At 49.2% G+C, this 12,522-nt stretch overlaps 1 protein-coding gene across 4 annotated transcripts in view; it reads right to left on the bottom strand.

Moving 5' to 3' along the window:
* Nucleotides 1-41: 41 nt before the first annotated feature.
* POGZ (pogo transposable element derived with ZNF domain) overlaps nt 42-12,522 on the bottom strand; it is a 44,493-nt gene continuing 32,012 nt past the window's right edge. For all 4 annotated transcript variants that reach the window (XM_060269601.1, XM_060269599.1, XM_035097984.2 and 1 more), the window contains 10 exons: nt 12,197-12,351; nt 11,542-11,642; nt 10,804-10,950; nt 9,981-10,115; nt 9,273-9,445; nt 8,456-8,596; nt 8,147-8,206; nt 6,482-6,594; nt 5,177-5,201; nt 42-4,713 (listed from right to left, as the gene is read on the bottom strand). In XM_060269601.1, coding sequence (XP_060125584.1) covers nt 3,081-4,713; nt 5,177-5,201; nt 6,482-6,594; nt 8,147-8,206; nt 8,456-8,596; nt 9,273-9,445; nt 9,981-10,115; nt 10,804-10,950; nt 11,542-11,642; nt 12,197-12,351 — 2,683 coding nt within the window. In that variant the 3' untranslated portion in view covers nt 42-3,080. The remainder of the gene's footprint in view (nt 4,714-5,176; nt 5,202-6,481; nt 6,595-8,146; nt 8,207-8,455; nt 8,597-9,272; nt 9,446-9,980; nt 10,116-10,803; nt 10,951-11,541; nt 11,643-12,196; nt 12,352-12,522) is intronic.

The raw sequence follows: 12,522 nt of genomic DNA, 5'->3' as shown, positions 1-12,522 counted from the left end.
GATTCTTATACTTGAAACATTCGCTGTAACTTTCCATTTTTCTCTGCTATCAGCTTCGTGTTGACCTGAATCGGGCATTCCTGATACTGTGTCATCTTAAAGCATTGCTGGCTTCTCCCCTTGCTGAGCTTGTCAGACTAATCTTGTGATGAGGCTGTTTGTGTGTGTCGGGGGTGGGGACTGACACAATTAAAGAAAGTAGGGTGGGAGGTGCATTTTTTTTTATAAAAAAAGCTTCTCCATCTACAAAAAGCTCCCAGAAAATTTCCTGCATTGTAGAAAGCTGGCACATCAAGGAAGAAGCCTGCAGTCCAGCCTTTCTTGACATTCTGATTTTCTACCACCAGGGTAATGTATTATTTGATGTAGGGGGAATTGATCAGACTCGGGCTGAGGGCTAAACTGAATGTGCCGTATCAGTCATGCAGTTAGTGACTGTGTGAATGGGTCCGTCCTTTAAGGGGAAATTAACGTAATCACTAATGAATGGTGCTGTTTGGGCCTGTGTGGTTCAGTTCCAACACAGATCCAGAGAATGCACATGGACACTTCGCTTGCCAAGTGGAAGAAAAAAGGGGCAGGAATTGGCAGCCCACTTTCTGCAGTTTGACAGGCAGATACAGGCTCAGAGTTTGCCACCCCTGCCCTCGGTGTACCCGACGCCCCTGCTGTTACCAATCTCATTCTTAAACCCCTGATGCGCTCAGGAGCAGCAAGTACAACTACCAACGCATGGGACCACTGAGAGCCAGGCGTTCAAAACATCTGAACAAGCACCATGTTGGCTATCTAATTTTCAAAGCACCCCGGCACCAAGTTTGAGAGCTGCTTACAGTCTTGAGGGGAGGGTGGGATAAGGGGGCATGACACTGTCTGCAGAGAAGGAGGAAGAGCAAGAGAGGAAGAAATGTCAGCTAAAGTGGTTGGCACTGGGGTGGGAATGAGGAGGAAGATGAGCCCCTTGGACTGGAAAGGGAAAAGATGATGGAATGGCAAGATCCACTTTGTGCAGGGGCTGGGGTGGTAATCTGTGCGTCCAAGGAAGGAAGGAAGGGATTCTAGTGTTGTTTAACAGAGAGAAACACTCTCCATTTGCTCCAGACCATGCTAATTTTATGCTTGTCTACAAGGCCACCTCTTGGTGGACCTTTTCTGAACCTCTTCCGACTCTATAATATCCTTTTTGAGATGTGGCAACCAAAACTACACAGCATTCCAAAGGCACAGAAGAGAAAAGTCTCTTTGGGGATCTGGCCCAAATAACACTTTCCTCCGGACCCCACAACTGAAAATGCAGTTGAGTGCTCCCTTCACCAACTTGCTTGACCACAGCTGCTTTACGTTCTGTCAGCACCCACCAGCTGACACAGACCCCCCCCCGCCGCTGACCTCAGCATCAAACAGCTGTGCTACCTTGGGCTGATAGAAGATGAAGTACAAAACACCTGGATGGAGGACACCAGGTTGTATCGGGTATCCTGCCTGAAGCGCCTGTTAATTTACAATAGGCACAAAACTTCTCCCCTCCCTGTCCAGCTGTCATTCTCTGTAATAAAAACACAGCGTTTATAAATCCATTTCCCTGGCTTTATTAAATGTTCCACGTATGTACATTTTAGAGATTAATCATTTACAGGTCAGCCCACCCTGTTTCCTTCTTCCCTTGAGTCACTGGGGTGGGGAGTGGGGTGGGCATATTGGGGGCTTCGAGGGAAGGGAGGGAAGGCGTCGGCCACAGAGGCGAGTCTTAAAACTTCAACGGAAAAAAGCAAAACCAGAAGTGGCATGAAGGGTGGGGGAGGGAGGAGGCTCCCACGTTTTTTCGTCATGTCAAAATGCTTTTCATTGTTCAGAGCATAATACGTTACGATTTTTAAAAAACTCTCAAACATGCAAACAGTAGAAAAAACACCTCTTTTTGTCTTTCTTTTGTCTCTGTTTTTTACGCTGGCAGTGAAAAATAAAAACAAGTTCTCCCTTGTTTTTGTGTGTGCAGCTGGGTTCAACTGAAGCAGCAAATTTGGGGGACGTAGTGTGTATTGGCGCCGTCAGAGAAAGCAGGATTCAGTAGCTATCGATAGTTTTCAGAAGATTTAAAGTCAATGGTCCAGGAGAGGATTAGCTTGCAACCAACAAGCCAACCAGAAAGGATGTTGCCAACTTGAACGGAGCTGTCAAAAGGCTTGAAGCTTCCACAGTTTATACTCTTGCTAGGAATCAGAAGGAGCAGGTGTCCAGTAGTTTAGCCAACGGACGAGAAAGTGAGGAAGTTACGGCAGCTGCCTGGAAGTCCAGGTAACTCTCGACCAAAGTGGATCATCAGTCAACCCAAAGCATGGCACTTATATGTCTATAAAGATCCATTTGCTGGTGACCAACAGGTGGGATCAACCCCTTTCCTGTCCCTAAACAATGATGTCGGCCTTTAATTGCTGTCCTCTTTGTTAATAAGGAAACCTCAAATTTTCAAAGGGTGGCTATAGAGCTTTCAATGTGTTAAAGAAAACATTCATACCTTAAAAGAAAGAAAAGATGTTATCACCTTGAAATCAACATTTCTGAATCCACGTGTTAAAATGGGGAGGGTGGGGGAGGTCTGTGTTATGACATTTTTTTAAAAAAAAAAGTGTGGGGGGGTGTAGAGATTTTCATTCTTTAGCTACATATTGGTGTTCCTTGGTTTTTCCAAAAGAAAAAAGGTCACATTGATGATGTGGTTTAATTAAAAACTTTGTTTGCACAGTATAAAACAAACACAACCCAGAAACTATAATACAGTGAGGTAAAGAAAATGAAAAGCAAAAAATAATTCACCCACAATATATCTTCAGAAAAGAGCAACACAGTGATTTAAGAAAAAACAAAAACAAATTAAGCACATTTTTTCTTTTTAAAGAAATGAACAGACAGCATAAAATGGCTATTAGTCTGCATGTTCACCTACTAATCTCCTGTACCCACAGATCCACAGGGAAGTGAAAATGGTCTCATCCAACATTGATTTTCTTTTATATATATATCTATATATATATAAAAGAGAGAGGAAAAGAACTCTTTCTCTGGATCAAGTGGGAAAGCACTCAGACTTCCATCAGATCCAAGTCAGCATCCTCAAAGCCGTAGAACGATTCTGTCTCGCTCTCCCCTTCAAAGAGCTGGTGGAGGATCTCGGGGTTGGTGGATTCCTCGGCTGGCGCAACCGATGCCCCGTCCTGCAGCTCTGCCTCCTCCTCCTCCTCCTCCTCCTGGGGCTCGTTGTTGAGCTTCAGCTGTTCCTCCAGCGAGGCAATGAGCTCCTCCTGCATGTCAGCATTGCGGGTGGGTGTGTTGGCCGTGCCATCGGGGCCTGGGAGCACACTGGCCACCAGGAAGGACTGCTGGACCAGTTCGGGGCAGTCGCTGATGACCTCGAGCGCCTCGGCCAGCCAGCACAGGACCAGCTGGAGGAGGATGTCCGAGTCGCATGTGGAGTCAGCCATCTCCTTGGCCTGCTCCTTCCACTTTTTGTGCAAGAAGTTTTTCACGGTCCTTTTGATGCAAACATCCAGCGGCTGGTTTTTGGAGCTGCAGCCGGCGGGGACAACCGCCGGCAGCGTGTTGGAGGAGCTCAGCACGGAGAGGACCTCTTCAGAGAGGTGCGTCCGGTGGCAATCCAGGACCAGCATGCCTTTGCTGTTCTGGCTCTTTATGTGCTTGTGCCACACCGTGGAGGACCATGACTCCATGATTTCATCGTCGCTGTAGCCGCCCTCCTTCACCTCCAGGACAATCGTCTCCGGGACATTGGCGGCCTGCTCCACCCGGCCCCGGTAGAAGACGAGGGTGGGCAGCACGCTCCCGTCAGCCAAGATGGCCAGGACAACGTCACACCAGGGCTCCCCCGTCCCCACTGTCTGCAAGGCGTTCTCCTTCCGGTCATCGCTGCAGAGCACTTCCACGTCCAGGAAGAGGGAGATCTCGTCGATGGCGGCTATCATGGATAGAGGCAGGTCCTGGGTGTGGATCTGCCGCTGCACGAACTCAATGAAGCAGCTGGCACTGCCCTCGACGTCCTTGGGGAGAGTGTGGGCCACCGCCCGGCGGTTGTGTGTGCTGAGGTTGTGCCGGAGCATGAAGCGGACGGCCCACTCATAGGAGATCTTGAAGCCGCCTTCCAAGGACCGCCCAATCTTCGTGGCCTTCTGGAAGAGGGTCTCCTCGTTGACCGGCAACTGCTGCTCCCGCTGGGTGAGCACCCACTCTGCCAGCTTCTCCTCCGCCTCGAAGCTCAGGTACTTCCCCTCTGACAGGGAGGCCACATTCTCTTCCTGGAAAGCCTGGAACCGCCGAAGCCAGCGCCGGATCCGCCGCGGGGGGTTCTTGAAGTGCTCCGCCGCCTGCTCTGTGTTGCAGCACAGAGCGAAGAGGACCACCCGTAGCTTCTTCACTGAGAGCTGTTCCTTTCGGCTTGCCGGCTCAGGTGCTTCCTTCACCGGCGGCTCCTTGTCCTCATCTTCCACGTTCAAGCACTCGTCTTCATCCTCCTGGATAGTGGCGGGAGCTGGAGTGGGAGCGACGACAGGGGGTCTGTTGCCAGCTTCAGGTGCTTCCTTCTCTTTCTCTTTCTCTTTCTCGTCCTCAGGCAGAGGCGAGGCCGTGTTCACGGTAGCAGCTTTGATTGGCGGGTAGGTGGAGCTGGGGGCATTCACGCCTCTGTCAAAGGGCTGGGCAGGCCTGAAGGGTGGGAGAAAAAGAGAAAGAAAGACCAGGAAGGTCCCTGAGTATTTCTTTCTTTATCTCATCAAGCTTAACGGGGGGGGGGGGGTCCTCAAAAGCAGTTTACAAAGAGAATAAAGCAATAAAATTATCAGTAAAAACCATGCAAAACAACTCACAAGACGATTCAAAAGAGAAAAATCACAGCATTAACTAAAAGCAGATTAAAACATGCATCTACATTCTGCACGTCTGGGGAGGCAGCAAGAAGAGTACAGTGAAGTCACCTTCCCTGTCAATACACAGGGAGTCTTGGAGTGTGGGTGCTGCCACAATAAAATATTTCTTACAAATGTGGAATGGGTATGATGTGGCACTTGTAACAGGGCCAGTTTTGCAGTAAAAGAAAGATCCCTCACACGGGGTGAGGGGCAGAAGAAGAGAATCTGCCCAGATGGGAGGAAAATTGGGAAAACTTTACCTTGAATGCGAACTCCAGGTGGAACCTGTTAGAAAAAAGAGGAAATAAAAGTATTGAGAGGCTGAGCTTGCCCCCAGGCGGCTTGTTAATAAGGGACACACAAAGGGACTGGACAGCCAGCCAGGGTCACTGGCAACAGGTGGAATCACAGCACAGGGGCAGAGGAAAATTCAGGGGCATTCTGGGAACTATTAGCCATACCCTGAGTCTGCACAGCAATCCATCACTACCCTTTCCTATCAGCATATAAACTGCCTCTTAGGAAGCCAAAGGAGAACCAGCTGCAAGCAGCTCACAGACGCCATGCCATGCTTTGCCGCTCCCTGGTTCCCATACGCACCAGACTAGCTCCCCCATCCTCTCCCTGCCTATTCTGCCTTCCTGAAACTGGCCTTGGTCTCCTGATGGCACCTTCCTGTTCAAGCCTGCAAATCTGTCTAGCCCCTCAGTCAAGTACCGCTGTGGCCTGGTGATCTTCCTGGAAGAGTTCTGGACCTTTCTGTACTTATCTAGTGGGCGACACCATTGCCTTCCCTTTATTTCCTCATCCCTTGTTGATACCCCAATGTGTGTGGTCTCAAGGACAAGTTCTGTGCACACGTTCTGAGCATTAAACACAGATCCATTGCTTTTTGAACCCAGTGTCTCCTAGGCAGCTGCTCCCAAGGGCTTCCATCGTAGTCTCTGAGCTTGTCGAGAAAGGAAGAGCAAAAAGGCAGGAAGTACCAAGGCAAAGGGAATGGTGGGGTCAGGAGAGGGAGTAGAACTGCAGCAAGGGCAAGAGTGAAGTGCTCAAACAGGCTTGCAATAAAATAAGAGAGGAAATGCCTCTCTCTCTCCCAAAAGAGAGTCTCAGTTTGAAACCAAGGGAAGCAGCTACTAGTCAGTGTGGGCAATACTGAGATGGACCAGTATAAGGCAGTTTCCTAGGTTATAATTACAGGTAGGTAGCCGTGTTGGTCTGCCATAGTCGAAACAAAACAAAAAAATTCCTTCCAGTAGCACCTTAGAGACCAACTAAGTTTGTCATTGGTATGAGCTTTCGTGTGCATGCACTTCTTCAGATACCTGGGGAAGTGAAGAAGTGTGCATGCACATGAAAGCTCATACCAATGACAAACTTAGTTGGTCTCTAAGGTGCTACTGGAAGGAATTTTTTTTATTTTTTAGGTTTTAAGACACATGTGGTGGTGATGATTCTTTTAGGTGAGGAACTCTGTTTGAATGTGCAAATGCTAGGAATGGAGGACTTGGGAGGAGCCATGCGACATCACCCGATTTCCACCTGCCCCCTCCAGCCCTCACCTCGTAGGAGTACGTTGCTGAATTCGTGCGAGGGGTTGAAGACAAGGTGCTTGGCCATCGCGTCGCCTTCTGATGTGGCAAAGAGACAAGCCGAGCAAGCCAATCGCACCCCACTGTGAGGGAGAAATGAAAAGAAGGAAGGTTATCCCTTGTGGTAAGATCTTGCCACCAGCAAGCATACAGTCATAGCGCGGTTTAAGTACGCTTCAGTTTGAGTACTTTCAGTTTAAGTACTCCACAGTCCCGTCTGGAACGGATTAATCCACTTTCCATTACTTTCAATGGGAAGGTTCGCTTCAGGTTAAGAACGCTTCAGGTTAAGTACTCCGTGGACCGTCTGGAACAGATTAATCCACTTTCCATTACTTCCAATGGGAAAGTTCGCTTCAGGTTAAGTACTCTTCAGGTTAAGTACAGACTTCCAGAGCCAATTGTGTACTTAAACCGAGGTACCACTGTATTTGATTCCCAAACATCTTCCCTTGTAGACAAACAACAACACACACACACCCCTGCCCTGGCATTGTACATCTTGATTTAGCTGTTCAAAAGATAAATCACATCAGGGTAGGGAACTTGAAGCCCCTTGATGTGATCCTTTGGGGATCTTGTTATAAGTGCCGAGAATTCCAACACATTCATTACACACAAACACACAGGAAAACTGTCTACGCCTCACTGATGAAGCATGTCAGAAAACAAGGTTTTTAAAACAACCACAGACCTTGGAGGGCTGGTTTAAAAAGTTATTAATTCAATGTTTGAAGAGCCAACCCCACAAAGTGCTCTCTCCACTAAGGCTGGAGTCAAGTGAACACATTTTGAGCTGAGGTTCTACAGCAGGCATGTCCAACAGGTAGATTGTGATCTACTGGTAGATCACTGGTAGATCACCGGCTCCCCCTAAAGAAGCTCAGCAACTTTGGCTCCCTCTACATCTTTGCCCTGAAGCCCCCAAAACAGGGCTTCCTTCCTAAAAAAAGCTCAACAACCTCGACCTGAACCCTCCTAAAGGTGGTAGATCACTGTCAGTTTTTAACTCTGTGAGTAGATCACAGTCTCTTGGAAGCTGGCCACCCCTGTTCTACAGCATTCGTCCTCCAGACCCCAGGAACTGCCATTTGCGATAAGCACAAAAGTGATGAGATAAATCACACACAGGAAAGCTCATGGGGCAAATCTACACTACAAAAATACAAGTAGTAACACCAGCTCAGCTCACAGACTGAAAATAGTCTAAACCAGCATTTCCCAACCTGAGGCCCTCCAGCAGAGGCTTCAGGTGACTGATTCATGGTTTGCTTCTCTCCAAACAAACCACATGCATGCGGGCAGAGCAAAGTCCTCATTGTCATTGCCATCACTTTCTTTAACATAGCGAGGTTAACCTTGCACATGAACCGAATCTCTCTCGTTTTAATTGTCATAGCTCCAGCCACCCTGCAAGGAATTCTGGGAACTGTAGATTGCTGAAGAGGCTGAGAATGCATTCTTGGCTTGACTACCCCCAACTGGGCCAGAGTTACAAATATTAGGTGTGAGAGAAGGATTATTAAGGCAGGTTTAGGTCCATAGTGTAGACGAACAACACATCAGAACATAAAAAAGGTGCTAGCTAGCAGGTCAAGAAAGGAAATTATCTTTCCAGGAAAATTTCTGCCTTACCAAGCAGTGTAGTTTTTGAACAAGGCCAAGTACTTCGGACTCTTGCGAGGAACGTGGTTGCTGGTAAAAAGAGAGCAAGCAAACAAACAAATGAGGAAAGAGAGCAACTCTTATGGACTCCCACAAGCCACCCACTTCCTTAACCAGGCCCAGCAAATACTTCAGCCCACCAAAAGTGGGTGCACAGGCCACAGAAAGAGAAGAGCAGGCACACTCTTGCCCCCTCCCGCTTCAGCCGGAAGGGAAGAGTTAGCTGCTGCACCAAAAGATCAGAAGAGAAGGAAGAGAAAACTGCCTGGCCTGACTTACTTGATCATGTGGTTAGCATAGGCGCGGGAGCAGCAGGTGCTGTAGCGGCATAGCGAGCAGTGGACATAGGTGGGGAAGTGGTTTGGGAAATCCGGGATTTCGAAGCTGCACTCCAGACACGTTTGCCGACCAAGGACGCTCCTACAGAGAGAAAGGGGGCAGCTGGTCAGGGACTGGGTTCCAACAAATGATGCGGCTTTCGCTAAGAGGGTTGCAAGATGCTTTGGCAGGAGTTGGACCATGGTTTACGAAGCAGCAGACTAGAGCCGCAACTGTGGACTCCTTCCTGGCTTGTTGTCCTGTATCGCCTTAATCCATAAGGACCAGACAATTGGGTTAAGAGAAAAACCTTGAAAATGGAGTCCTATTGCTTTAACACCACCAAATTAAATGAGCAATTATGTAAAGGACGTTTGGGTTATTGTGCACCCAAGTCAAAGTGCAGGATTTGGATTTTGTAGCTGGAATCCCACAACTAGCCAGGCGTTCAGCTCATAGCAGAGAAGGTTTCCTCCTTGCTTTCCTGGCTAGGACAGTGCAGGGAAGCATCTATACCAGAGGTTGGGAGGAACCTCAGGCCGAAGGGCCAAATGCGGCTCCCAAAACTCCCTCCAGGAACCGTTCTTTCCAAGCTGCCCCTGCCTCCATGTCAAGTCACTTTCCTCACAAAAGTGATGTAAAGCAACAGCTGTTGAATGTAAGGAGGAAGCTGCAGAATCTGAACCACTGAACTGTACAATTTCCCCCACCCATCCGCCACAGATTGTTATTATTTCTAAGGGATATTTTAGTGGGAAATTAAGTAATGAGCTCTGACATCTTCCTGACGGCTTTCTTTTGGATGTTCCTCTGGTAAGGTGGGCACAGGAAGTTGGGCTGGGGGTCCGCTGAGGCTGAGAGCAAGGTGGTGTCTTGCAGGAGGCCTGGGGGCATGTCGTTGGCAGACAAGGGCACAGTCCGCGGCTGCCCTCGGGAGGCCCTGATGGTGACCTGTGGCACAGAGGAGAGAGACTGCAATGAAAACACTTGAGTGCTATACAGATACAGATGGGGTTTCAAAAAGAAAAAAAATCTCCAAATGATGCCTGTACCTCATTTGCATAACCCCACCCCTGGGAAAAGTAGGAGGGGTTACCCACTCCCAAGTAACCGGCCAGGATCACATCTAGTGAGCTTCATGGCTGAAGGGGGAGCGGGAGGTGGAGAGAATTTGAATCCTGCTCTCTCTCAGGACCAACTCCAGCGCTCTACCCACTACAGGCAGGTGTGGAGCCCAGGGAAACTATGCAAACAAGTCCACGCAAGTTTCTGGTCCACAAACATTTCAACCAGCCTGCCTGTTGCTTTGTTTGTGCCTTGAAAAGAAAGTGGCGTGGGGAACCACATAGACGGGGAACTTTAGTAATGTCTGCCTGCTAGATTGTGCAGTGAGGACTGCATGTCTGTTTCTGAGGCCTGGCTTGATTTAAAAGAGAGGCACAGCTGCTTCTGCCCCCCTCTCTCCCCCAGGTGTCCCCATCTGTACCTTGGTGCCTGGTTTTAGCCCTTCCAGCTGCTTGGGCTTGCGGAAGGTTTTGTGGTGCTGCAGCTTGTGCTCAATCTTGTCCTTGGCAAAGAGGAACTGCAGCCGGCACTTGTTGCAGTGATAGATGCTCTTCTTCTGCGGGAGGAATTGGAGTGGCATGGAAGCGGCGTTGACACAGCAGCAGGCAGTGGCTTTTGTTGTAAAGGGAGGGTGGGGAACCCACGGCCCCTCCAGATGTCGCTGACATGGCCAGTGTGGTCACCACTTGGCTGGTGTTCTTACCCACCATTAAATACCCACAACAATCCTGTGAGGTAGGTTAGGCGAAGAGGCAGTGACCGGCCCAAGGTCACCCACAGGGAGCGCCATATGGCCAAGCAGGGATTTGAACCCTGGTTTCTTCCAGGTCCTAGGTTGACATTCTAACCCATGGGTAGGCAGCCTAAGGCCGGCGGGCCAGATCTGGCCCAATCGCCTTCTCAATCTGGTCCGTGGACGGTCCAGGAATCAGCGAGGTTTTACATGAGTAGAATGAGTCCTTTTATTTAAAATGCATCTCTGGGTTATTTGTGGGGCATAGGGATTCATTTACTCCCCCCCCCACTAAAAAAATATAGTCCGGCCCCTCACAAGGTCTGAGGGACAGTGGACCGGCCCCTTGGTTTTTACTTTTTGTTACATTCTCCAACTACCTCTATGGCCTGAGGGGTTGAGCTGAGGAGGAGGAGGGCTCAGAGGAAGCCCAGAGAATTTAGCTGGCCTGCATGACATTCCCAGTCACCAAGGGGACCAGGTGAGCGCTTCACCTGCAAGACGAATTTACCTGGTGCCTCATGAAATGCTGCTGGAAGGCGTTGCCGTTCTTGAAGACCTTGAGGCAGTAAGGGCAGAGGAGGTGCCGCGTGTCCTCGTGGACCATTCGGAAATGGCTGTCTACTTCAGAGTAGAGTGACGAGCGGTACTGGCAGACCTGGAGGGAGCCATGAGCACAGAAGCATGGATAGACGTTTTTGTTTTCTATTGCAGATTGCAGTACAGTAAAAAACAACAACAGCAATGCTGAAATGAACCGTCACAGATTTCTCATATGTCACTGTTACAGCATGTTTTTGGAAAGAAGTGATAAGCATTAAAATCAGGTGAGCAATAAGTAAAGTAACTATCTGATACAAGCCCTCCAAATTCCAGCACGGGTAGCTGGAGGCTGTGAACTCTCAAGAGAAGGATCGGACCATTCTTGTCTGGCATTTTGCCTTCAGCAATGGGTTAATGTGGGAAGCTCATAATTATTTTCGTAAACAACTTTGAGGCTGTTGGTTTTTTAAAAAATAATAATTAAGTGATATATAAATAAATAAGGAGCGTGCGAAGGCCATGGCTCTCCCATATCACTTTCTCCCCCTGCACAGAAACTCCCATACATCAGAAACTGGTATTCAGGGGTGGACTGCCTCTGTGCATGGAAGTTCTATTCCCAATACAATGTAGCTAACCAAGGGGAGAGCAAGCTGGCCAGACCCAGTGTGAATTCTCAGTTTGTTGAGGAGGGTGTTCTCCATACCTGGCAAACGTAGGGCATCTCCCCTGGCTTGTGAGTGTCCTTCATGTGCTGCAAGAACATGGGCTCACTCTCGAAAGCCCATTCACAGATCTTGCATTTCGCTGTAATGCAAGAGGGAGTCTGTCAAAAAGGGGGATGCCAGGAGGATTCAGATGCCACCCCAAACTGCAGAAGGCTTGCAGAGCCTGGCCCGGGAACAAAGTCTGGATTGAACCTCAGATTACCATCCCCACGCCTTATTAAGGGTCTCTGTTGGTCATGAAACAAAATCAGGCAAAGCAAAAATGTGTCTGCAAAATAATTTAGTTTTAGTTTTAGCTTCCCATTCTCCTGGAACCAACTAATTACATGCATCTCAAAAATGCAAATCCTTCCCCTTTCCTGCAACCCCCTTGGGGCAGGGAGCAGCTCCTGGTACTCTGCAAAGTCAAGTGGTCACCCTATAAATAATGCCACTGTTTCCTGCCCCTGTCCCTGGTGAGCAGAGCGGACAGTCCTCCTCTGCACCAAAGGAAGCGGGAACCTCTGAAGGAAGCCATTTTTCCAGTGCAGGATGTGACCATCGTGGAGACCCTTCCCATCTCCCCCTGCTGAGATGTTTCGTGGTGGGCGGACGGACGGACAGACGGGGGAGACACTTTGGGGTAGAGCTTACTGGTTGATTCGTAGGGGCTGTGTACATTCTCCAAGTGGCACTGAAGCTGGAAGGGCGTAGAAAACTGCCGGTAACAATGCTGGCAGATGGTGTGGACGTCCACCTCACCGTTCTGCTGATCCAGCTCAACATGGTGCTTCATGTGGTTCATAAACCTGGAAGGGGGGGGGGAGGAGAAGACATTTCTGTGGTTACTTCAGGGCGGCGGCGGCGGGGGATGACGACGACGACAAATCTCTTCCTGCCTGTTTCCCCTTGCTGCTCACTGCAGACAGCAGCTCCGAGTGCGAAATGTGCCTCTCTGAATATTGGTTGTTAGGGAATGG

This window comes from Zootoca vivipara, chromosome 17 (assembly GCF_963506605.1).
Source record: "Zootoca vivipara chromosome 17, rZooViv1.1, whole genome shotgun sequence".
In the NCBI taxonomy this organism is placed as follows: Eukaryota; Metazoa; Chordata; class Lepidosauria; order Squamata; family Lacertidae; genus Zootoca; species Zootoca vivipara.
This window is presented reverse-complemented; position numbering and strand designations above follow the sequence as displayed.